The sequence below is a fragment of the Thunnus albacares genome, chromosome 9, assembly GCF_914725855.1.
Source record: "Thunnus albacares chromosome 9, fThuAlb1.1, whole genome shotgun sequence".
NCBI lineage: Eukaryota > Metazoa > Chordata > Actinopteri > Scombriformes > Scombridae > Thunnus > Thunnus albacares.
Window position 1 is genome coordinate 3,872,625 of NC_058114.1, and position 26,454 is coordinate 3,899,078.

A 26,454-nucleotide genomic window follows, 5' to 3' on the forward strand; every position below is an offset into this window, starting at 1 on the left:
ACATATACAAATACAAATACTGGGCCCTCTGCACATCCCTAGTATTTGGGCCCAAGACAGTTTAGTGCCTTACAGACTGACAGTATGATTTTGGAAGCCAGTGCAGTGATTTAAGGACTGGTGTAATGTACTCCATTTTCTTGGTGTTAGTGAGAATTGTGGCAGCAGCATTTTGGATGAGCTGCAACTGTCTGATTGATTATTTGTTGCGAATGTTGATGCAGCATTTGAAAAGCACCAACCTCCACCCCAGCATCCACCTCCACCAGCATCAGACTTTAATTTTATGTCCAAAATTAAATTCTGACTTAGTATTTACACGTATGACGCAATACCTCTTAATTCTGGTAAAAATTCAAAATTAGCATCTTATAATTTTGGTTTACAGTGAGAATTTCTTATTATTTTCATTTCAAACTTTTCATTAGCCCTTTTCTGGCAGAAATGTTTGCAATAAAATAAGCTGCTGTAACTTAAATCCTGTAAAAGGATGTGAAAGTCCATTTCATCACAGCCAGTGAAGGGCATTTATACCATTTTCTGGTCTTAAAGTGTTCTCTGTTCTCTGCCTCAGGCGTCTATGTTGAAAGCATATTGGATAAAGAAAGATTGGAACTGGAACAGAAACTTTTCCACTCACAGCTCATTAGGCAAATGAAGGCTACACACACCATGACCTACTTTTTTATTTTCTGGAGGAAAACAGATGAATAGATGCCAAAAAAAAGAAAAAAAACCAGAATGAAACCTGAACTCGCTGCATTTTTTTTTGTCAGACTTGTTCCTCACAAACTGGGTCTCATTTGTTTGGATATTTAGGCTACATCACATTTCCAACCAGTGAATAATTATACAGACTTGAGATGAAGCATATTTTTGGTTACATCTTGTGTTCTGAAGTTTAGTTTTGGTTTGAGTCGATGTCCCACATACTGAAAACTGTGGCCTGATTTATTTTGTTTTGCATTACCCAGTAAAATGATCAAATTCATAAAGTATCAAGATTATTTTCTGAAAAAGACTATGTCAAAATATGTCAGTATATTTTTGGCTACACACTGACAGAAGGTGCAGAAAACACAGTGATCCCTCTCAAACTTAAATTGTTAATGTGCAAATGCACTGAGTGGTTATACATAGAATATGATGCAATGATATTTTATGTAATTCCCTAAAGTTTAATGAGTCGTGTTAACCTTTGCAACAACAGGATACTTTAATCAAAAAGAAAATTATATTTTTTTTTACCAAGACATCAACATCAGAAAATGGAAAAATACAAAATCTGACTTCAAGTCTGTTACGTCATTGTGTAAAATTCAAGTTTACATTGGCTCTTTGGAGTCAGTAATGGAGGTTTACAAAGAGAAAAGAGATTACACCTCTAAATCATAGCTTTTCATAACCCTTTGGAGTAACCAGCACACTCACTATATTTGTGAATAAAATCATACGTCTGCAACCAAAATAATTCCATAAACTAATCAGCCTTATACACTTTTTTTTCATTTGTTTCAGAGAACTAAGAGAATATAGGTAGCCTAAATATAATTTTACAGAAAATAAGTATTTTCTTGTGGGATGGAGAGGGTGTAGTTGTTGAATGCTAAGAAATGTTTCCAGTCCATCTGACCACAAATATACCAAAAATGAATTGTGTTTTATTTTTATCTGACAAACCAATGGAAAAAAAAGGGAAAAAGAAAATAACCACATTGTTTGGCCAAGACTATTCCTTTAATGTCCTCCTCCACTCAGAAATGTGTTTTGGTTATTGTTACATCACTTGGATGTTGTTCTCTTCTCTGTGCTGAATATTTTAGGTGCAGAGTTTGTTTCCACATTCATTTGCTGAAAGAGGAAAGTTTCCCTGTGTTCACCGAAAATCTGAGTTTAAGGTACGTACCTATGAGCAGGATTTATGACATCATGCACTTTGCACGAGTGTGATGACGAAATTTGAAGCCTCCGGTGCACAAACACTGAGAGTTAATTTTACAGTGAAGTAGGAGACATCTTATGTCCAGCAGTAAAACTTTTGAAATGAAAAACATTTGCATATTCATAGATTCAGGATTTGTCATTGAGGGAGAGGGGTAAGTGTAATTTAAAGAATTTTTATGAGGTAATTAAGCTTTTTGTTTTTGGTTAAGTTAAGTAGTAGTTAAAGTATTGCAGTAAAAGTAGTGGTTTGGTCCCTCTGACTGATATATTATTATATATGACATCATTAGATTATTAATACTGAAGCATCAGTGTTAGAGCAGCATGTTACTGTTGTAGCTGCTGGAGGTGGAGCTAGTTTCAACTACTTTATATACAGTTAGCTATTTTAGTCCAGTGGTTCCCAACCTAGGGGTCGGGCCCCTCCAAAGGGTCACCAGATAAATCTGAAAGATCGTGAGATGATTAATGGGAGAGGAAAGAAGAAAAAAAACAAAGTTCTGGTACACAAATCTGTTTTCGTTTTGGGACTTTTTCCCTAATCTTTGATTTTTTGTGAAATATTGGATCATTTGAACATTTACTGAAATGAAACCATGTGAGAAATTTAGAGGGAAAAATCACTATTTGGTGGAGCTGTTAACAATTTATAGACATCTGAAATGTGACCCCGACTACACACTGCTTTTAATAAGATGTCAAAAGCCAAAAAGGTTGGAGACCACTGGTTTTATCTTCATCTGAAAAGTAATTAAAGCTTACAAATATATGTAGTGGAATAGAAAGTACAATATTTCCCTCTGAAATGTAGTGCAGTGGAAGTATAAAGTAGCATAAAATGGAAATACTCAAATAACGTACAAGCACCTCAACAATGTACTTAACTACAGTAATCAAGTAAATGTACTTACTTTCCACCACTGCAGACTACTTTTGAAACGTGTCTGGAGGGGATCTTTAAATAATTTTGGCTAATATTACACACACTATGAATTGATCTTGTATGTAATACAAGTACCCATAGAAAAAAAACTTTTTATTGCTATACATTTGTAGCCTAATTATTATAATTATAGTATTATTTCTTTTAATTTTTCTTTATTAGTTAACGATGTTAAATTGTCCCTGCACTTTTGTCAGTATTGGAATTTCCAATTTTTAATAATTATTGCAAAAAATAAATAAATAAATAAAGGGGCGTGAATACTGTAGTTACGTTACACTAGTTTTCCGAGGGACACCTGAACGCAGCACGTTACACGCCCCTCTTCAGCATCACTGGCACTCCCACAATGCAGCGGGGTAATGTATTAACATGGCGTCAATGGTTGCTGTTTTGACCAGGGCCGTGGGATTTGAAAAACACCATGTAGAGCAGAACCATGGAGACAACTAAACAATAATCCGTAATCAACTTCAGAGCTCGAAAGTAAGTTTAGACGCGCTCGTCTGTGTCGTAAAGATCGAAGTCGGATTTTTTTTTCTCTCTCTTTAATGACTTGCTGCTGTGTGGCAACTGGGTGCCAGTATTATTTATTTCCCGTTAGCTGTTAGCTCAACCGGACAACCGGGCACAGCGGCTAACGGTAGGTAATTAAGCTCACGGAGACAGCTAACAGCAAAGAGTCCCCAGGAAGTCAGCGTGAAGCCTTCCTATAACACAGGAAACATATTCTGGTTTCGATGGTGAGCATTTCTTCAAGTCGATATATCTGTGTGCGTGGTGAGCCCTTTTTTTTTAGTTTCTGTTTGGGAAGTTGGGGTAACGTTAAGTATTACAGGTGTTTTGGTTTAACGAGGGACCGTGTTAACCGGTGACTTTCGGCCAAATGCGTCCGTGGTTGCTCGTAGTGACGGCAGCTTCTGAAAACACGTACAGACCACGTTACAGCTCATAAAAGCTTTAAATTCTCTTACATTGAATGTTCAATACAGTATATATTCGTCTGGTCCTTTTTTGAAAAATCTTACATAGTGTAAATTAAACTGCGTCTCTAACAAGACGCGTTCACATTTCTTCACTGAAATTAAATCTTTTTAAACAATTTCAGAGTAAACGTTGATTCTGGCTGCAGTAACTTATCCCACACTGATGAGTCACAAGTTAAACAGACCGTAGGCTGGTCAAACCGGGTGGCTACTGGCCATGTGACACAGTTTATACACAATATGAAGCCACAAACTGACCATATTGTGTGCACACAATAACTAACGGGTTAATTGTTTGAATGTGGGCCACTTTCAGATTGAGGATAACTCAATCATAAGGTAGGATATAGCTGCACTGCCGACTTACAGGCTACGGTTTGTTTCCCACATTATATGAAACATCAGGTGAATGTGTCTTGCTGAGCACAATTTAACTTAAATAAATAGTTAGTATAGATAATAAACACTGGTGAGTATTAATTAAAATAAAATTGATAAAGGTTTTAGGAGGTCTGTTTGTGTTTTCAACAGCTGTTGTTACTACGAGCAACCACGGCTGAATCGGCTGAAAGTCGCCAGTTAACATTATTATTATTATTGTTATTATTAGTCATATTTCTGTTGTTATTATTGATATTGTTTCTGTGCATCTCAGTGTCTCTCTCCCTCTTTCTCTCTCTCTCTCTCAACCCAACCGGTCAAGGCAGACGGCCTTTGAGGTTTCTTCCCGTTAAAGGGGAGTTTTTCCTCGCCGCTGTCACTAAATGCTGCTCATGGGGGAATTTTGAGTCTCTGTAAATGAAAGAGTGCGGTCTAGAGTTGCTCTATATTAAGTGTCAAGTTGTCAGTGTTGTTAAAATTGACTTGATCTAACAGGGTCACTAGTTAAACCGAAACTGATCTGTTTCCTCTGCGGTTTGTGTTTTTCCTCCTACCTTAACAGAATCAAAGCTAAACCGTAATCTGTCTCCTCTGACAGCGAAACATAACCAAACATTACCCGAAATTAAAAGCTCCCAAGCATTGGAGGGTAACGATGAGGGACACGTTATTTGAAGGGGAAACAGACTTGGCCACAACATCTGTTCATATGAGGTGTGTTTGTGTGTAAGATAAGTGTGTTTGTATAGCACATTTCAACAACACGGCAAACATAAAAGGCATCAAGACAAAATGTAAAAGAAACACAAGACAATGTAAAAAGTCATTTAAATACAATTAAAAATAAGTTAGAATAGAATAAGGTTCTGTTTAGCCTAATAAAAGGCAGCGGCAAACGGAAAAGTCTTCAGTCTCGATTTAAAAGAAACGAAAGTTGGAACAGACCTCAAGTATTCTGGGAGTTTGTTCCAGATTTATGGAGAATAGAAACTGAAAGCTCGTTCTCCAGCTGAAGGGAGCCAATTAACGCTGTTGTTGTTGTTTTCAAGGATGGGTTTTTAAAATGTTTCAAGTAGTCAGGAGCCCAAATGAATATTGACACACATTTTTCTTTGCTGTAATCATTCCTCCTGTTCCCACTGACCATTAGACGTTCAATCAGCAGAGACACGGTGAATGAAGTAAAGATAATTGTTTATTATAACAGATGACACGGTGCTAATTAAGTCTTAGGCAAGAAAGTCTTTGGCGCTTAGATTCTACAGCAGCATAATAAATCCCCCCCCCCCCCCCATGGAGTCCAGACACTGGTGATGATGGTGGCTGATGAAGTGATGAAACTGACGAATCTGTGAAGATAAAGGGGTGATGGGGAGGTGGAGGCGGAGGCAGCATGAACACACTAAAAGGCAGAGATAGAAACAGCAGTAAGATGATAGGCTAACAACGGAGGCGTGTCACTGTGCTGTTTTTCTGTTTTTTTTTAAACCCCAGACTTTAGGTAGCCTGCCTCCCTGGTCATCCTCAGCGTGGTGTTGACTCCACCAGGGACAAGAGCAGCAGGACAGGAGGGATGGATGGGTCCAGAAGTCCAGTAAAATCAGTAAAACAGTCTCAGCCCCGAGGAGCCAAAGCTTCGTCCAACGACAAGTCAAATAAAGAGGCTCCCGCGCAGAGAGAGGGCGCCAAGTCCGCCGGCCGCAGCAAAGAAAACCCCACCGCTGCGAAGGATGAACATAACATAGGCGGCCAGGGGAGTCGCGGGCAAGGCAGGACTTCCGCAGATACACCCGACAAGAGGAGAGGACGGCCCTCCAGGCTCACCAGACTAAGTGGAAGAACTAGTTCCGGGGAGAGAAGCAAAGGAAAAGTGGCAGGCCCACAACAGCAACAACAACAACAGCAGCAGCAGCAGCTGGCGGCACAAGCGCCTGACTCCAGGGCGTCTCTTTCTGCGGATAGCAGCCCCTCAGCGTACAGAGAGACCAGCTCTCCCGTAGCGCCCGGTACACCTGAGAAAGGCCTCGCAGAGCAGGAGAAAAGCTCCGCCGTCACTCCAGCAAAGGAAAAGTCTCATGGTGGGTTTATTTTTTCTGAGGTGATTACGTCTTCTTTACTAAACGTGTCTCTGATAAACTGCTTGTTGTCGTTGTTAGTAGGGGTGAAAGCTGCAGCATTGATGCATCAGTCTATTGAAGGGAGGACAGAGGTGAGGCCCATTGTGGAGGAAGGACCGCTGACAGAGCAACAGCTGGGCCTCCGACAGGCAGAGGAACGCCTCTACAGAGACTACATCCACCGACTGTTGAAAGTAAGGAAGCAATCCCGTCATTCCTTTTATGCACAGTTAAATGTTTCGGAAGCATCGGTCATTTGCAAACGTGTGCCTGTTGAAAGTCTGTAATTTGCATTTTCATTCAGACCTGTCTAATAAATGGTGACCTCTCCTGAATATGCAAATGTAATTTTATTGTGCTGTACAGTTTCGATCATCGTTTAATCATTAAACTCTTTTAACTCAGCTGCTCAAACGTGAGGATGTGTTGCTATTCTCTGCATTTAATATAAGGAATTTTCTACCATTTTATAGACTATTGATCAAGAAAATAATCATCAGATCAATAAATAATTAAATCGTTGTTAGTTGCTGCCATAGTATTTTAACAGCCAGTAGCTACAGTTACAAAGATATATTAATAAAGACGTTGGTAGATAAATACCTTTTATCTGTCGAGTATTAAATGAAAAATCTAGGATTAATCTGGATTAAATAATTGATTGAAATAGAAACTTAAAACTGAAACTTTCATAGAGTTTATTACATCGATTTGAATATAAAAAACTTAAAATTGGTGGAAACTGTTCAACCATCTTTTATTAGCTTGGATAAAACTTCCAAAAAATTGAGATCAAACCACATGTATTAGAAAAAAATTTACATGGCTGATAGCTACATACTTTAATGGTTATCATTTAAATTAATGCAGCCAGTTTTAAATTGTCTGAGCACTAACAACTTAAAAAAAAAAATGAAATCATAACACTGTTAATTATGATGTAAGATGTTAAGATTGTATTCTGTATAACATATAGTCGCCGTCTAGTTTTGTTCTGTAGAATAATGTTCCTGACAGTAAGGTTCAGGTATGTCTCGGCCCAGTTCTACCAGTCTGTTTACTTTCGTCTCGTCTCCGTCTGCCCCATAAAATCATCACCAGTCAGCGCTGCACGAGTGTTTGTTTTTATCTCCACCTCTCACCGGCTTGTGATCACGTGGCGGAGCATGAAACGATAAATCCCAAAATTTCCAAAAGGGAAAAATGTCGAGAAAACATTATAACCGATCGCTTTTTTTTTTCCCCCTCCGTTTGTTTCCACAGCAGTCCCCCGAGTACCCGAACTACCAATACTTATGCAAGCTCTGTTCTGTGCACATTGAGAACATCCAAGGAGCACACAAACACATCAAGGAGAAGAGACACAAGAAGAACATAATGGTTTGTATTCTCACTCATCCTTTAATCATTCTTGTTTTAGGGATTATTATTTTTTCTTAAGATCTTTCTCTTGTGTCAGGAAAAACAGGAGGAGAACGAACTGCGTGCCCTGCCGCCCCCCTCCCCCGCCCAGCTGAGGGCCGTGGATGCCGCCGTCCTGGAAACAGCCAGAGAGCACGGGATCTCAGAGGAGGACTTCGAAATCCGGAAGGCCATGGTCGTCAGGATGGAGGAGATCATAAAGAAGCACCTCTCAGGTTCATCTATGACGCCTCTCAGCCTGGTCTAGATTTCACCAGCAAGTCGTTTAGAAAGAGGAAACGCCTTGAAAAACATTTCATGTCCCGCTTAAGTGATTTTAAAAAAACGTCTTTTCTTTGGTTTTTACAGCCTGTTCTCTCCGTCTCTATGGTTCCTGTCTTACCCGATTTGCCTTCAAGACGAGTGACATCAACATCGATGTCACCTACCCTTCCTCAGTAAGTCTGCTCCATGTCCCAACGGAGGGAAACCTGCATCCTGCACGTTCAAGCTCATACAAAATGTTATTTATATACGCATTTCATCTTTTTAGACACTGAAAAATTGTACCCTGCAGATGTACTTATGTTGCATATTTTTATAATCTTTTTTTTCTTTGAAATAGTATTTTTATTTATAGTACATTTATATATTTATTTTCTAATTTGTTTACTTTTATTCCAATTAGCATTGCAGGCTAGCCTTTTTAGCTCATTCTCAACAGTATGTCTGCATTTCACTGGACACGTTGTTTGAGAGTTTGACAAATAAAACCTTTACATTTTGAATCTCAAATAATATCAAGTCACAGCATAATGCGGTTATGTGTCAAGGAAGTTACAGTGTGTAAATCAACAGTTACATTCGGGTCTTATAGTTTCACTTCCTCTCATTTTTGTCTGTTCAGATGACACAACCTGAGGTCTTGATTCAAGTGCTGGAAATCCTCAAGAACAGCCGTAAGTCACACCTTGACTTGTATGATTTAAGAACGATTTAAGTTGTATAAATATGTTTTTGTCTGTAGTCGGATTTAATCAGTTTCTCCGTCTTTCTTTCTTTCGCAGCTGAATTCTCCGAGGTTGAGTCAGACTTTCACGCCAAAGTTCCTGCCGTTTTCTGTCGGGATGTCAGCAAGTGAGTGTCGATTTTTGTTTTGTCACTTCATGTTCTTGACTCGTCACGGAGCGGCCCTTGATGTGGCGTGCCGGTAGATTTGCATGTTTCACCGTGAAAAACAGGAAGTTGTCGTACCTCCGCTGGACCTTGTCCAATCACCCCCGCGTTTCACACGCTCGACTGGAGTCCAGACCTGAACACGTGTACAGTTTATTTTGATGTTATGAAAGCTACTTGTGGTCCCTTTTTGGGTTATCTCATCTCAGTCAGCTAAATTTGATGATTTCATTTTTGTGTGCTCATGTAACAGCACTTTTTTGACCATTGACCTTTGATACAAGCACTTCCAGCAATTTGCATGTAGAAAGAGAATCTAAAACCGAACACTTCATATGTATGTTTTTGATTTTATTCTTCAATGTACTGCTTCTTTAAATACATTGAGATATTGCAGCAAGATTTCAACTGGTGGAGGTTTAATCTTCCTGCTCCTCTGTTCCTCTGCAGTGGCTTGATGTGCAAAGTGAGTGCAGGCAATGATGTTGCTTGTCTCACCACCAATCACCTGGCAGCCCTGGCTAAACTGGAGCCCAGATTGGTCCCCCTTGTACTGGCCTTCCGCTACTGGGCAAGGGTAAGGTCGGGACCTACGCAGCCTCCACTGGGCTTTAATGTGTATGAGAATGTGTTAAAGATGCTCATTGGTTTACATTTTCCTGTTCATATCAGCAAATACAGACACCTGAGAATAAGAGCAAGTGCATCTGCATTTACTTTAAAGGTGCAATATACGACATTTCAGTGTAAGTGATGGGGGCCCCACTAGATGTCGCACTATAGCAGCAGCATCTCAGACTGAAACAAATGTGTGTGATGTTGACTTAATAGAGTTTGGGAGGAAAAAAGAAAGTGGCGCCTGAGCTGACAGCTCACGAAACTCAGATCAAACTGTCAAACTAGGCAGTTGCCTGTTTCTCGCCTCAAATGTTGTCAGAAACATATTTTAGCGTAGCCTACTGTTTAGCTGTAATATGATAAAGTTTGTGACCCGGCTGCCATGTTGAAAACGGATGCGAGGAGGACACGGAGGGACTTAAATGCACTAACTGGCTATCCAAACAAAGAATACGGCGGGAGTGTGACTTCATTCTCTGCTCAGGTCTCCATTACTCCACTGTGTCTTTACATAGCAAATAGTTGTTTTGCTGCTATATTAACATTCTAAATCAGGCTGAATGTCGTATATCGCACTTCTATTGAGTGGTTTTAAAATGAAAGGTTGTGTTTGTTTTTGTCTGTTGCTAATTTGACAATCATGTTAAATGACACACATGTACAATGTCAGTCCTAAAGCTAAGCTAGCTAGCAAGCTAAATAATACACATGAAAATAAAAGGTATGAGACATGATTTTTTTTTTGTCCCTTTTCACTATTACCAAACACTTATTTTTCTTTTGCCTGAGTTAGTTTTTAAAAATAAAGCACACACAATATATATGTAAAAAAAAAAAAAAATGCTGAAAATAAGTCAAGTCACCCTTGGACCCTTGATTCAGATAAGGGAAAAACTTTTAATAAAAGCTGTAGTAACAATATTTAGCATATAATGAGTGAAGATCTGATAATAGAACCAATTAAGTACATTTTTAGTTGAGATTCTGCCTAAAAAGCAAACGAACTGAACATAATCTCTTCCTCGTTGGTTTAACCCCCACAGCTGTGTCACATCGACTGCCAGGCTGAAGGCGGCATCCCCTCGTACTCCTTCGCCCTCATGGTCATCTTCTTCCTGCAGCAGAGGAAAGAGCCCATCCTCCCCGTCTACCTGGGCAGCTGGGTAGGTAAAGCGTTAACGTCGCCACCGAGTCGACAAATAACTTTTTTTTTAACATTTTGCCTCTCCTCATATCCACTGACCTCTGAAAACGACCCACCTGAACATATAACGACTCCTAGAAACGACTGCATATAAAACAAATAGTCTTGAAGCTTTGTAAGCAGGCAGTAATGCAATAACAAACCTTTTTTATTGGAAAGGAAACTCAGAATAGAAAGTCTCTCTTTGGATATAAAGCTCAGAAAACAATATTACTAGTGTAAGTCATGTGGACAGCGTGTGCCCATTTAATGTAATCCTAAAATGACCCACATTCCTCGTCTGTGCCTTGTTTTGTTCTGTGAGAAAGGCTTCCACTCTGCTCAGGTCTGTGTGTTGGGAAACATGGGCTGAACACAAGATGTTGGTGTAAAACTGTCTGATGAACACTTATTGGATGCAGCTGCAAGTCATTAATTTCTTTAAGATATAAAATGCATATTCTTAGTTACTTAAAGATATGAAGCTGATAGCAAACCAACAGGAAGAAGGAGCTTTACAACCAGGAAGAAGTCCTCTATAAGTGTAGGTGCCAACAGTTGTTTCACGTGGTTTTTGTCCTTGAGATATACTTTAATTTCTTCAAACCCTCAGGCTGCTTGTATCACTATGAGCCCAGGATACAGCAGAGTGTGTCAGGTTGTAATGACGGTACCTGGGTGAGCGATGTGGCTAACCGCTGTGCTGATTAAACCAGGTGCGGGACAACATCTGTCCCCGGTCGATGATGCATACGCTGAACAGAATCTGCTTCCCGGTTCAGGGTCTGAAGTCCACATTACAAGATTTTATAACAGACAGATAAGGCCTGCCCCATTTCTACATCCCATTATCCACAACGTTATCCATTTTAAAGGCTTTACTTGAATTTGGAGGAGACAACTGGCATGTCCTTTGCATCCCAAAACATCCCACAATCCACAATCATCCACTTGTATATTCAGGACGCACCATTTGACCACATTATAACAACAGTTATTTTCATTTTTTATCCGTCAGTTAGATCGTTTTGCTATAAAATGTCTAAAAATTGAGTTAAAGGTCCTAGATTCCAAGTTGACATCCAGATGTCTTTTGTCCGACCAGTGGTCCAAAAATATTCTGTAAACAATGTTATGAAACCAAGAAAAGCAGCAAAATTCTCCCACTCGCACTCTGTCGGCTGTTTGAATAGAATTTCTTGGTTCAGGGAATGTGACAAGGAAGGGAGTTCATGCAAGAGTTTACTTAAAACAAAAGTAATTTATTGAAAGTAAAGTCAACTCAAACAAACAATAGGATTTGCAGCTTAGCATCATCAGCAGTGAAAGCAGTGCGTGGAGGTGTGGCGTATGTGCTGTGTAGGGGTTAAGGTCAGGACGCAGCGTCTTCTGTCACTTAACACCTTCTGTCACCAGATTACTACAGCGTACGTAAACGTGTTCCCCGATTACCCGCGTAACCTGTTTACTCGCATTGCACGTAAACGCGCCGAGTGAGTCTAGAGGATTTCATACGAGGAGCAGCAGGTTCAGCCTGTTTGTCAACTCCTCCACCCAGCATGTGTCTGCACAAAAAGGAAAAGTGATCTCAAACCCTGTAGTATGATAGTTATTGGAATTATAAACTATTGTGCAAAGACTCACCACTGTAAAAGTCACAGCACAGGAACACACAGGTCGTAAACGAGTCTTAAAGTCACCAGCAACAACATGACGATACAGCGCAGAAACCCTTACCGCTAAGTTTTCTCTGAGTTTGGTTCCATTTTTGTCCTTTTTCCAGATCGAAGGCTTTGACTTGAAACGCGTGGACGAGTATCACCTGACCGGAATCACGGCGGACATGTTTGTCCGGTGGGAGCACAGACCTCCGAGCTCCAACGACGGACGAGGGGAGAATCGGAACGAGGCCAGAGGGGAAGGCAGACCCAAACCAGAGCAGAACAAATCTGACGACGCTCACTATTCAGAGGGCTTGGTGAGTCCGGCTGTAACTCAGATTTAAAATCATACGTGTTAATATAAAGTTTCTCTTTGATTTTCTTTGCCAGCTTTAAACTATTTCCTTGTTACTTTCTCTTAAAGAGCCGCCTGACCTTGGATCTGGATAAAAGTGTGTCGCTGGGCCAGCTGTGGTTGGAGCTCCTGCGTTTCTACACACTGGAGTTCGCTCTGGAAGAATTCATCATCAGCATCCGCTTAAAGGAGCTCCTCTCTAGGGAAGTGAAGAACTGGCCTCGTCGCAGACTCGCTATCGAAGGTAAGCGACGAGCACGTTGGTCATACATGTCCGGGTAACTGCTAGAAACTGACTCTCGGTGTCTTTCTTTTCTTTTTCAAAGATCCTTTTGCCTTGAAGAGGAACGTTGCACGAAGCTTGAACAGCCAAATGGTGTTCGAGTACATCCAGGAGCGTTTCCGCACAGCCTATAAATACTTCGCCTGCCCTCAGAGAAAAGGCACGGGGGGGCGTCAGAGAAGCAAGAAGGCTGGCAAGCAAGGCGCCAAGTTGGACGGAGTAGAGAAGAAGGAGGCCGCATGTGAGAACAAGGAAGAGAACGACGGGAAAGGGGAAAAAAGGCGAAGCGGGCTCAAGAGGTCAAAGGATGACGAAGAACCTGAGAGCGACGACGAAGATGGTTCGGATCCGTCCAGAGAGAAGGATGATGAGGAGATGTTAGACGCCAGCCTCATGGACCTGGTCCTCAGTGAGGAGAACAGACCCGCTGAGCGGCCGGCGAGCGCTTCCCTCTCCCCCAACGGCCTGCTGGACAGTGACAAGGAGGGGGAGGACGAGGACGAGGAGGAGAACGGCGTTTCGGACAAAGAGGGGATTGTGGCATCTGAGGATCTGCACTATGTGTTTGATAAGATGATTTTCACTGGCGGGAAGGTAATAATGAGCCACATTCACCCTTTTTATACATTATTTTAATGAAATCAGCAGCATAGAATCAAGAGTAGAGTTACAACAATTAATCGACTGGTTGATCAACAGAGAATTAAATAGATCAATCGTTTTAGTCTATTTTTAAGCAAAAATACCAAACATTTGCTAATTTCAGTTTCTCATATGTGAATATTTGTTGCTTTTCTTCGTCATACTTTAGAGTAAACTGAATATCTTTGGGCTTTGGCGGAGAAAAAAAATACATTTGAAGACGTCGCCCTGGGCAGTGGGAAATATAGCAGTAATGTTTCAATATTTAATGAAATTTTATAGATAAACTGAGAAAATGATCTGCAGATTAATCGATGGTAGGGCCGCCCCCGACCAAAGATTGTCCTAGTAGACTAGTAGTCGTTAGTTCAAGCTGTTAGTCGACTAGTCGTTGCACATTTATGGTATTAATTAAATTATTTAAATATTTGTTTTTGGGGGGGGCATCAGAAAATGGTTTGAGTTTCAGGGCTGAGAAATAATGTTATAACTAACGTTGTTAACATTGTGCTACGTCACAGAGAAATACAAAACTGTGATAATGAGCCTTTAAAATTTACATTTTACAACGGTACACATGCTTCTGACGTTAGCATTGCCTGTTAACAACAGTGCTAACGGCAAAAGCGGTAAAGTTAATGATTCTGAATAGGTGGGAACAACCAGCAAGGAGACTGAGTCATCAGTCCCGTGGGTCAGGTAGTTCTGTTAAGTCCCGTCTCTCATTTTAGGCGGCGGGAAAGTGCCAAAACTAAGCGATATTTCCAGAGGAATCAGTGCTTCTGTTATCACAGCGGACCAAGTCACTGACTGAGTGATAAAGTTATGCCATTGTTCGGCCGGGTGACGCTACTTTTCACCGCTAGCTGTATCCGTCGTTTCAAATTAAAAGCCCTCAAACGTTTCATGCACTTTCCAGCCAGATACTAGGTTTTGAGTTTCAGGGTTGTTTTTTTTTCTCCTGCGACTAACCGACCAATGAAAACTTGGCCGACGAATCGACTAACAGCTGGTGGACTATTAGCGGGCAGCCCTAGTGAACAGTCGTGTCTAACCCAGGGATATAATTTCGTTCCAGCCTCCGACTGTCGTTTGCAGTATCTGCAAACGAGATGGTCACCTGAAGGACGAGTGTCCCGAAGACTTTAAGAAGATTGAGCTGAAGCCTCTGCCTCCCATGAACGACCGCTTCCGAGATATCCTCGACGGGCTCTGCAAGCTGTGCTACTGTATGTGTTCACTGATTTATTTAGTTTTTTTTTTAAATATACCTGTTCCAGATAAGTGAATCAGTTTTAAATAATCAATATTACGTGATTGACTTTCTGCTCTGTTGCTTGTAGATGAATTGTCACCTACACATGCTGAGCAGCAGAAGAGGGAGCAGATCCTCGCCAGCCTGGAGAGGTTCATAAGGAAGGAGTACAACGGTGAGCGTTAACATGAACTATCTGTCTTCCTCCAATGAAGAGAAAACTCTTAAGTCTTTAATGTTTATTTCATGTTTTTACCACGTTTTGGCCACAAACCTGCCTGTTTTCTCCCTTCCTGCTGTGTTAATTAGCTGTTTACTGTTAATTCAAACCTAAAGCTTGCTTTGCATGTTTCAAATTAAAAGCCTTTGAACAGTTTATGAGACACAGTGTCTTCCCTGCAGGGCTTTTTTTTTTTTTGTGAAATGTGCGGAAATTGTTGAGGTTTTTATTAAGAAGAAGAACAGCAAAGTAGAATCAATCAGAGTAGGAAGTGGCTATTTGTACGGATTCCTTCATGTCAATAGTTTGTTTATTGCTTGTACGGAATTAATTTGCATGCGCATCGGTATTGATTGTTCAAGATCACTTGATCAAATTTAACGTTTGTGCTTGCAGGTGATACGCCGATCCCTCCCATGAGGTTTAGGCACAAAAACCACTCGGTTAGGGTTAAAATGTGGAAAAAATGTTCCGTTTAATGGCGCTAAAATGCCCGATATGACGGTAAAAAATGTCCAGTTTGTGGTAGATACAGCAATAAATTCTGGAAACCCATTCCGCACCAATAAAACAACTACTATTGGCACAGAAAACCAGTCCGGACCAACAGCCTGTGGATTACTGGCACAGACTACCGTTCAGTGTCAATAGTCAGTAAATTATGACACCGGTTTCGTAGCCGGTGCTTTTCTTTTAATGAGAAAGACAGCAGAGTGGTGAGTGTGACATGACTGTGCTGCTGTTGTTGTTTTATCTGTTCAGAGAGACAGAACATGAAAAGGCAGTTTTTATTTGAGGATTTCTGATAATGATACAGAATATGTGTTACATTTGCACAGTAAGGAGCTTTTCTTCCTTTTTTGTCTGAATCCGCAGATAAAGCTCAGCTGTGCTTGTTCGGCTCCTCCAAGAACGGCTTCGGTTTCCGCGACAGCGACCTTGACATCTGCATGACTCTGGAGGGTCACGAGACTGCAGAGGTAGGCAGACTGAAAACACACACACACACACACACACAGCCATTTGATACAGCTGACACTTCCTCACCGGGATTAGAGATGTGACCCTTCTTTTCATCCAAATCTTATTTTGAAATCAACAGAAACTGAACTGCAAGGAGATCATCGAAGGTCTCTCCAAAGTATTAAAGAAGCATACAGGTGAATTAACATTTTACTAATTATCTCTATATAAGTCATTTATAGACATCAGTATAAGACATTTGTGTGTATCAAGGACTCACCCCGACTGGATCTCTCATTCTCCAACATCACAGGTCTGAGGAACATCTTGCCTATCACAACAGCTAAAGTGCCTATTGTGAAGTTCGAACACAGACAGAGTGGTTTAGAGGGAGACATCAGCCTCTATAACACCCTGGTGAGCGACGAGACCCTCTTACCAGAACCCGCCTTCAGTTTATCTGCTATGTAAACTGTTTAGAGACACGACAAGTGCTCGGTGAATTATTATATTGGACTGATATTTCTCTGCAGGCTCAACACAACACCAGAATGCTGGCGACGTACGCAGCCCTGGACCCACGCGTGCAGTTCCTGGGATACACCATGAAGGTCTTTGCAAAGGTAGGTGACAGTTTACAAACCGATAACTTGTTTTTGGTCAATTCAGCTTTGGCATTCAAGAGCTCTGGCTGAAAATATCCAATAACTATTCTGACATCCAGAAAAATTAATGTCATTTAGACACCTGGAACATGTTGTACCAACTATTCAGAGATCCATCTGTAAGTTTTTGCCAAGTTCCTAGCAAATACTAGCAAGTTTCAAACTTGTTTACTGTATTTAGTTATCCTCATTAAAACCCAGCTTTTATAATAGCAGTGTATGAGTTTGACAGTGTGTAATGTGTCGGTCGTGGGTTGTTGTGATGAAGCTATAGAAAATTATCAGCCACCCTACAGCTCCCCTCAGCTTTATGGAGCTTTATAGTGAATTTCAGCTCATTTTTTATCTGTCTGGCTGCAACTTTACTGTTCTGGTTCACTCTCAGCGCTCTCATAGTGTCATTTTGGGCCGCAGCAGGCAGCTGTTTTCAGAGAAGAAGCTCTAAAAAGCCACTGTACACAACCTGCTCAGCACCAAACGGCAAACACACACAGTTAGCTGTAGACTAGCTGGTGAACACAGTGGAGCATTTAGCAGCTAAAGAGCCAGATATTTCCCTCAGGAGTTGGTGGAGACCAAAAACAGAGCTAAAAGAGAGTGAATATTGGACTAACGTTCACCAGGTGGACAGAAACACGACTCCAAATGAATGATAATGTTTTAATGTTAATGTTCACTACTTGTTTCCGCTTAAAACAAATGGACAATAAAACAGTTAATGCAGGCTTACAATAAAACCTGGTGCAGTTATTCATAATAACATTTGCTGTGTGACTGACTTGCCTCTGTGCTCACAGCGCTGTGACATCGGCGACGCGTCCAGAGGAAGTCTGTCGTCTTACGCTTACATCCTGATGGTGCTTTACTTCCTGCAGCAGAGGCAGCCACCAGTCATTCCCGTCCTGCAGGAGGTAACCATTACCGATTAACAACCAAACCCTTTAAACTCAGAAAGAAATGAGTCACACCTAAACCATAAATGTGTGTTTGACTTCGAGGACAGAATAAATAACTCTGTGCGATGTCTTTTTAGATCTTTGACGGGAACACGGTTCCCCAGCGGATGGTAGATGGCTGGAACGCTTTCTTTTTTGATGACCTTGAGGATCTGGTGAGTTCTCTTTCAACTATGATGCTGCCGTATCCTCTTGTTTTCCTGGATGAAGTTTGCAACGAAGCGCGTTTCTTCTGTCCACGCAGCGTCGGCGTCTGTCCGAGCTGCAGCCCAACACGGAGTCGGTGGGGGAGCTGTGGTTGGGTCTCTTACGCTTTTACACAGAAGAGTTCGACTTCAAAGAGCACGTCATCAGCATCCGTCAAAGGAAACGTCTCACCACCTTTGAGAAACAGTGGACCAGCAAATGTATCGCTATAGAAGGTGTTTATCCCTCTCTGTCTTAACAAACGTCTTAATGTTTCAGCCAGTTTCCACTCACTCATCTGTCTTTCTCTTCAGATCCCTTTGATTTAAATCATAATCTTGGTGCTGGAGTCTCTCGCAAAAGTAAGTGCTTCATTCTGACATAGTTGATCAAAACCTGAAGATTTCAGTTTAAAATTCTCAGACATTTTAAATAAAGTCGCATCAAAATCTTCGGGAATAAACACATAAGGTGTTTTCAGACTTTGCCAGTTAACTGATTTTTAGTATTTGAATGACTTTAATTGTTGCAAATTACAAATGCCTTCTTTCTTCTCTCCTCCAGTGACAAACTTCATCATGAAGGCCTTTATAAACGGGAGAAAGTTGTTTGGAACTCCGTTCTACCCCGTCCCCAGCACTGAAGTGGTACGTCACTCGCGGTTCAATTTCCCCGCTTACACGATTAGTTAAAAAGGCTCAAAATCTGTCTGCTTTGTGTTCTGAAATGTCCACCGTCTCTGCTGCAGGACTACTTCTTCGACTCGAAGGTTCTAACGGACGGCGAGTTGGCGCCCAACGACAGGTGCTGCAGGATCTGCGGGAAGATCGGACATTACATGAAGGACTGTCCCAAGAGACGCAGGTTGTCCTCTCATGTCATGAAAAACATTTCTCACATACGACTCAAAAGCCAAAACAAACCTAAAAGGCAGCACTGAGAAGTAATAAAAATGTCTTAAATTATATAATTTCTACTTTGTGCTTTCTCACAATATTACAGATGTATTTAAAATTCATATCAACATTTTTTATAACAAAGCATCACTGTCTACATTCTTCAAATATGTACAGTAAGGGATCAATACCATTTTGTCAGACACTTTTTGATAGTTACCATGGTTACCAGGTGAGCATGTAGCTGCTATCTCATTTGATGTTCAGAAATGTAAGTGATGTTGAGAACCATTATTTAAAATATAGTGTACACAAGCCTCTCATTACTGTTAGCAGGTCTGAGAGCTCTTAGTAAACTAACTTATCAGTAAATATTGTCATTATCATCATGTGAAAACAGTTAGTGATGGTCATATCAGTTGTTTTTTCTTTGTTCCTTGTAATTATAACCAGACTTTTATTCATAGGCTTCATACAAAATTTGTATTTCTGTTGGAGTTTATACGTTTTGTCTCACTAACATGCTTGCACATCACATAAAACATTATTTTAAGTTTATAAGTTCCTATAAACACCAACACACAACCCAGAAAATGACACAAATAAAAAAAAAAGGTCTTAAAATGGAGAGTTATGAAAGAACAGAAAACAGGGACAGAAAAAACTCATCACTATCTAAGTGTGAAAGAAGAACAGTTGACAGTGAAGAAAGGAGAGACTAAAGGGCCAGTATGAAGAAGACTGTAGAAAGGAGTAGACTAACAGGAAATTCCTTATTCCTGATGCTTCAGCTGAGGTAACATGTTTCCATTTAAGTTGAAGGTATACTATGCAGGATTGGTCGGCTGCTGTTTGTAAACAGACCGTGTTCAAAGTTGGCTCCTCCTCCCCGGCTCAACGAGCGAGAGAGAGAGAGTGAGCAGCGGTGGTTGAGAGAGCTAGAGAGTGAATGAAGAGAGAGAGCGGTGCTGGCGAGAACAAAGCAGTGAATCAGATGGATAAAACATTATTTTCTGATTGTGTCATGGTGGTTACGCTCTAAAGCACAAATAAACACACCCACACCCACACAACCCTGCGGGAAGGTGTTGCATTGCCAGATTTTGTGTGAATGCAGAGCTTCGTCTTGTCCGCTGTTGCCTCTCTGCTCTCTGTGTGTGTGTGTGTGTGTGTGTGTAGCTCAGCCCCACACACACACAGACCTGCAGCTCTTCATACATAAATGACACAGAGACAGAGCGGAGCAGAGGAGAGAGACAGTGATGTAACCTGGTCGCTACGCTACGAGTCCCGACCTCACACCCTGAACGCTGTTATTGGCTACACACCCACCGCCCAAAGACTGACACCCAGAAGCGTCCCGAACACAGCAAAATAATAAGAAAATACAGGCAGAGTCTCTGTAGATACATACTTACTTTTGTGCGAGTCTATACATTGTTTTTCAGGAAAATCCTGCATAGTACACCTTTAAGCTGTTCATTCTTTTTCACATAACTTTTAAATTGTTAAGCCAAGAAAAATACTGAATATGTCCAAGTTACTATTTCATTGAGACACAGCAAAGAAACATCATGCTTTGACTTGAAAAACAAGTATTTTAAATGGTCTTTGATTACAATAACCATTGTCATTTTTCTTTCTTGTCGATGTTTGCTCACATATTTCAGATTTTTTAAAAATCTTTCTTTTGTCGTACCCTGAACTTTTTCTCCGCCAGGATGAAGAAGAAGGAAAACGACAAAGACGAGGACGTAAAAGACGAGGAGCGGGAGCCGAAGGACAGACGATGTTTCCAGTGTGGAGACATGGGTCACGTACGAAGGGACTGTCCAGAGTACCGCCATCTAAAACAGAGGGTCACCGGGGCACCAGGTATCCGCGAAGTTTAACTAACACACACACACAGATGCTTAACAAAATATTACTGTCATCTGTCTGTCACAGCTAATATTTAGAGCATTAGGAGATCCAAATAAAACTGCTTATGTGGTTTCTTATTCCTCCCCAGTTCACATGGTACGAACAATGGTGAGCTCCCAGTCCATCCCCATTCCCCAGGCAGCTGCAGACTGTCCTGGAAGGACCAGACTACCCTCCGAATGTGTGAGTACACCAGTTAGACATAAAACTGGGGTCAGATCACCCACATTAGAAACAAACACTCTCACTCACCTCTAGCGGTATGGATCATGTAGATAGTTTTGGTTTTTAATTTAATTTATTCATCGTGCTTGCAGTATTAAAATAATTACATTACAACACCTTGTCCTTCTAGGAACAGTTGGATAATCCACCAACCTCAATGTTAAATATTCAATGTTTTACTTTCTGTCAACAAATTCCATTAAAATCAAAACCAACAACGTATCTAATGTAACTTCCTGCACTGTCTGTTGCACTGAAGATGTAAATCACGAATACACAGTACATTTAAAGAACAGCTGATCACTGTAATATTTAGCAAACAGGAGGAAATGGTGCATTTGTTGGGGACTATTTTCAGCGGTGGATGAATCCACATTTGGTGCTTCAGTATTTCTGCCAGCAGGACTGTGTGTGTGTGTGTGTGTGTGGGATGGAGTCAAAATAAACTACAGTGCATGTTTTCGTTATAATGAAGGATATAATGTCACCCAGTGCAGCGGTGTGACTCATTGATGTGTTTTTAATGGTTTTTGGAAAAACAACAAAGCTCTCTGGCACAGAGGAATAAGATATATCAACCTCTCGCACACAAACCTTAGTAGTAGATCAATTAATTTATAAATCATCGTGCTATTTTCCTGTTGACAATACGAACACATTTGAATATCACCAGATTTATCCATGATAGAGCCTTGAATATAGACATACACGTGACTGTGTCTGATTATTTATTTTTAATTAGAGCTACAACGATTAATCGTTTAGTTGTCAACTATTAAATTAATCACCAACTGTTTCGATCATCTATTAATTGTTTTGAGTCATTTTTTTAAGAGAAAAATGTCCAAATTCTCTGATTCCAGCTTCTCAAATGTGAATATTTTCTGGTTTCTTTAGTCTCTGACAGTAAACTGAATATCTAAAGGTTTGTCAGGACAAAACAAAATGTGAGGTTGCATCTCGGGTTTTGGGAAACAGTGATCGACATTTTTTTTTCACCATTTTCTGACATTTTATGGACCAAACAACTAATCAATGAATCGAGAAAATAAGATAGAGTAATCTATAATAAATATAATCATTAAGTGCAGCCTTGTTTCTAATATTTTCTTTGTTTCTTCTTGATAGTCGGACAGTCGGCAGACTCCTCCCTACTCCCCGCAGCCCACCAGTGTCCCTCAGAGTTCCTCCCAGTCCTCCAGTTCCCCCCAGCCCTCCCACGGTAAGACCAGTTCTGCTGGTCCCCCGAAGCAGCCCGTTCACCCGCAGGTCCCCCTGTCTCTCTTCAGCTTCCCTACGTCCCACCCAGGCCAGTACCATCCCGGGGCACTCACCACACTGGGGCTTCTTCCCTCCCACCAGCACCAGTCGCAGGGTCAGCCTCATCACCCAGTCCACATCCCTTCCACCTCCTGGCCCATCCACGGACCAGTCCTCACCACGTCCTCTCCCACCGCCCCCTCCCCGCCCGGCCTGAAATTCGCTCTGCGCTCGGCGTCGGGGAACGGGAGTCCCACAGGCTCAGGGGGCAACCCCAGCCCCATGAACCTGAACGACCCCAGTATCATCTTCGCCCAGCCGGCGGGGAGACAGCTGGGCATCGGCGGGCCTGGACGGGAAGGACACTGGCACAACCACATGGCACAAGCTGGGTCACTCATGGGAAATGGCACTGTAGTCAAGTCAGGTATTCACTGGGTGAACTTTGGTGGCACTTTCTGTCTCTCTGTATCTTCCTGTGGTTTAGACCTGTGGCCTAGAATCTGCTAAATTGTTATAAAGGTATTTAAAATGTTCATCCAGGAAAAGGTTTCCAGTCTTGTTTTATCAGTGTGATCAGGCTCAACTCAACAACAGTTACAATAATGAAAAGTTTATAATAGAAATCATAAAATGTCTTTTAGACATTAAAAGTTTTGACTCATGAGCAGAAATATTTTATCAAAGAACTATATCAGAAGAATAATTGGAATAGGATAAAAAGTTTCTACTTGGTGGTAATAAAGTGAAATGACATTTGGTTTTGATGATCAGTTATCAGTCACTGAGTGTTGAGCTGAACCATCTGAACTCAAACTCAACATGTTCGGATGAAAGGAGGCGGTGATTTAAAACAAAACAGTACAAAAAGTAATTATCACAACCTGCCTGGAATAAAAATAAATAAAAGTTAAATAAAAAGTAGCCCAACGCTGGTCTTTAACCCCTGAACACTGCCCTACTATCCTGAAAATGACCCCAAATTAAATGGTTACTGGTCTCGAACCATTTAGATCCTGCAGGGAGTCAAAATCGATGTGATTCTAAACCAATATATTACAGAATCACATTAGTAATGTAAGTAATAGGGGTGTGCCCGAATACATACATTACATTACATTACATACAATACATTATTCGGCAAAGCACAAATAGTGGGGCTTTTACGAATATTTGTTTCATACAAATATTTTAAAAATTATTTGTTTTCGGGAAGTTAAATACCAGCGCACAGGTCGGTTACATCACTATCTCAGTCTCACTGTTACGCTATCAGCAGGTCTCAATGAGGGGAGTCACATCCACCTGCTACATGACGCACATTTCCTAATTTGGACATCACTCCCGTAGTTGAGGGTGTTCCCCAGAGATAAAGCTGAACTACTGACACAAAAGAAGTGCTCCCAAGAGAACACTTCATGAACACTTATTGTAACACTTTAATTTTCTAAAATTAAAAGCATAATAAAAACAAAAACAGGATTTTTAAACCTCTTTCCACTTTTATTCGAATACAAATAATTTTGCTGCCTCAACAAATACAGATACAAATACTGGACCCTCTGCACATCCCTAAGTAAAAAGTAACAATAAGCAATGTGAGGTTTTTTCTTTCTTGCCTGTTTTTTATTTTACTGTTGCTGTAAATTGAAATATAAATCGAATAGTGAGATGTTTTTCAAACAAGGTTTAATCAGATAATAGAAACCTCCTCTCAGCCAGTATACAGGCAGCTGGTTACTGGTTCTAAACATTGATCAAACCTGATAATTAGAGACAGTTGATGTTTAAATGAGGTGAGATGCAGCAGTTGTTTGGGACGTTGGTGGCGGTTCATTACTTCACCGGTTCAGAGGCTCCGATTGGTTTACATGAACTGAAATTGTCTCTAATGCGAGTTACTGAATGTGTTTTGATGTCGTCTCTACAGACTCGGGCCACCCGACCCAGTTCGTCGGTGTGAACCAAGGCCATCGGTTATGGGAGCACAATAAAACACCCCAGTACACTCTGTCTCCATCCTGGCCCTACCGGATGCCCCAGAACTTCATCCAGCAGGGCAACGGAGGCTACCAGCCCAGCAAGCCCTACGTGGCACAAGGTCATACATGATGAACAGGGAAAAGTATTAGTTTGGATTTATTCTGTCATGAAACAATTTACACAAAACACACTTTTTGACATATTCACCAAGAAAACATGGACATACAGAAACACAGAAAGTTAAAATCACTCATGTCCTTATCGGTCTTGGCGTCAGATCATGACAGCAACAACAAAAACTGCTGCACTGCTACGTTACTGACTGAAATACTAAATACATAATTATAATAACAATAATGTTTATTTATAAAGCGCTTATCAAAACCAGAGATTAACAAGTGCTTTACAAGGACAAAATGAAAAAGCAAAAAACAAACAAACACATGCAGGCAAATTTTCCAAAATTGAGGGAACAAGGTAAAAATATGATTTCAGAAGCAACATAGTATAATAATAATAATAAAAACAAATTATAAATATTTTTTAAATCACTCATCTCTCCTCTTTCCATTTCATTAAATAAAAAGTTCTCACATCATCTGGTAAACTTTTCCAAATTTTAGCTGTAAACATTGAAATTTGGATCCAAAACGTTCACATATTTGCATTTTGACTGAATTTTGACAGTCAAATATTATACTTATGCTGATCTCTGATACACTTAAACACCTGGAAACAGTCTGCTGTCATTAAGTCATTCATATTTATGACTTGCTGCAAGATACTGAACCTTGTTAGTAATGTTTAACTATTGTAATAATAAAAGTAAATATAATAAAAGATATAACGAATCATTTCATTTTGTATAATCTATAAGCAGCAGTGTTTAAAAGGACTGTGGGAATAGAAATGAAATGCATCATCAGTTCTGGATTATATTGATTGTGTCAGACATACAAAACATTACATACAACTTTTTGAACCATAAAGTTACCAGATTAGTTTTGGTTTAGTGACCCACCTGAACAGTTACTTAATTATAATAATCACAAGTTTTTCTGCGTCTCTGACTTGTTTTTCTTCTCTCCTCCTTCCTTCAGGTTCTGTGGTGCATCCTAATCCCAACTTCCCGCTGGTTCCCCACGTCAGACATCAAGTCAATCTGAATTTCATCCAGCAGAAGAAATGAATTTGCAGCTCCTTTTAAAATCGGGTTCATGGTCAGTAACAACGAAACAAAGCAGCATTATGTACTCTTTGCATCATTTGATCACAAGGATTTTTAAAATGAATTTTATCATTTTTGTACAGTTTTTATGTTTTATTTTTTTGTCTCATTACATTGATTTGTGATACAAATGTCAAATATTTTAATACCCCCATTTTTGAGGGGGTCCAAAAAAGTGTTTTTATTTTATGTGTAAAGTAAGGAGGAAAAAAATGTAAACCTTTATTTTTATTAGCTGTATTCATACTTTGCTTGCCACAAGATGAAGGCTTTGAATAGACGTTTGTTTTAAAAACAATCTAACATGTCACCCTAGGTATGTAGTGCCAAACGCAGGGATAGCAAGAAAAAAGGGAAAAAAATCTTAAATATTTGAAAAAAAAACCCTAAAAAAAAAATAAAGAAAAAAGCAAACAACCTTTCTGTCTCACGTTTGAGGTTTTTGTCTTCGGTCTGTTTCTGTGCAGTTTTATATTCACCTGTTGATCAGCAGGTGAAAATGTTTATTAGTAAGAACTTAAACTGGTCATTAAACTGGTTTCACTGTGTTTCCATCATGTGTCTATAGAGGTCAAACTTCTTGATAAAATCAGGAAGTGCTGCAACAAATCATTATATTCATTGTTGATTGATCACTTCAAGCTGAAACAATCAATCAGAGAAAATGATTAGGCAACTATTTTGATTATTGAAATTGTGACAGGAATTTTTCACACTTTTCTGATTGATAATCAAAAACATATCACTTTTTTCTATCTACAGATTTATTTTTTTAGTAAGGTTCCAAACATTTCCCATTAGAACATCTTAAATATCTTGTTTTTTTCAACCAACAAGTATAAAACATGAATATATTTCATTTACACTGACATGAAACAGAGAGAAGCAGCAGTTTGATAAACGGGTTAAAAGGTCGACTAATAGGATTGCTGTTGATACTTTTTCCGTCGATCAGCTCATCGATTTATCATCTTAACTTCATGTCTGTGTCGGCTGCTGCTGAC

At 40.3% G+C, this 26,454-nt stretch overlaps 1 protein-coding gene across 8 annotated transcripts; it reads left to right on the forward strand.

Annotated features, from left to right (window-relative positions):
* Nucleotides 1-3,231: 3,231 nt before the first annotated feature.
* tut4 (terminal uridylyl transferase 4) lies at nucleotides 3,232-25,867 on the forward strand. Of its 8 annotated transcripts, XM_044361230.1 has the most exons (31): nucleotides 3,232-3,373; nucleotides 3,472-3,630; nucleotides 5,749-6,332; nucleotides 6,411-6,565; nucleotides 7,635-7,751; nucleotides 7,831-8,008; nucleotides 8,142-8,230; nucleotides 8,680-8,731; nucleotides 8,840-8,909; nucleotides 9,399-9,525; nucleotides 10,610-10,729; nucleotides 12,533-12,727; nucleotides 12,835-13,009; nucleotides 13,092-13,642; nucleotides 14,769-14,919; nucleotides 15,034-15,120; nucleotides 16,042-16,145; nucleotides 16,268-16,325; nucleotides 16,442-16,545; nucleotides 16,662-16,751; nucleotides 17,591-17,704; nucleotides 17,827-17,904; nucleotides 17,994-18,171; nucleotides 18,250-18,297; nucleotides 18,500-18,582; nucleotides 18,684-18,799; nucleotides 20,552-20,706; nucleotides 20,843-20,937; nucleotides 22,108-22,666; nucleotides 24,170-24,340; nucleotides 25,323-25,867. In XM_044361230.1, exons 3-31 carry the CDS (start codon nucleotides 5,828-5,830, stop codon nucleotides 25,409-25,411), a joined length of 4,614 nt encoding a protein of 1,537 aa, XP_044217165.1. In that variant the 5' UTR covers nucleotides 3,232-3,373; nucleotides 3,472-3,630; nucleotides 5,749-5,827; the 3' UTR covers nucleotides 25,412-25,867. The 8 variants fall into 8 exon arrangements, with proteins under 8 accessions (XP_044217165.1, XP_044217164.1, XP_044217169.1 ...); XM_044361229.1 differs by having other exon boundaries at nucleotides 3,232-3,630; XM_044361234.1 differs by having other exon boundaries at nucleotides 3,232-3,630; nucleotides 22,108-22,354.
* Nucleotides 25,868-26,454: the final 587 nt, after the last annotated feature.

Excerpts from the sequence above, each read along its gene's own strand:
- tut4 (XM_044361229.1), top strand. The coding sequence starts at position 5,828 with ATGGATGGGTCCAGAAGTCCAGTAAAATCAGTAAAACAGTCTCAGCCC. Across the intron at positions 17,705-17,826 it reads TCATTCCCGTCCTGCAGGAG|ATCTTTGACGGGAACACGGT; the intron begins GTAACCATTACC and ends ATGTCTTTTTAG. Across the intron at positions 18,298-18,499 it reads TGCTGGAGTCTCTCGCAAAA|TGACAAACTTCATCATGAAG; the intron begins GTAAGTGCTTCA and ends TCTCTCCTCCAG.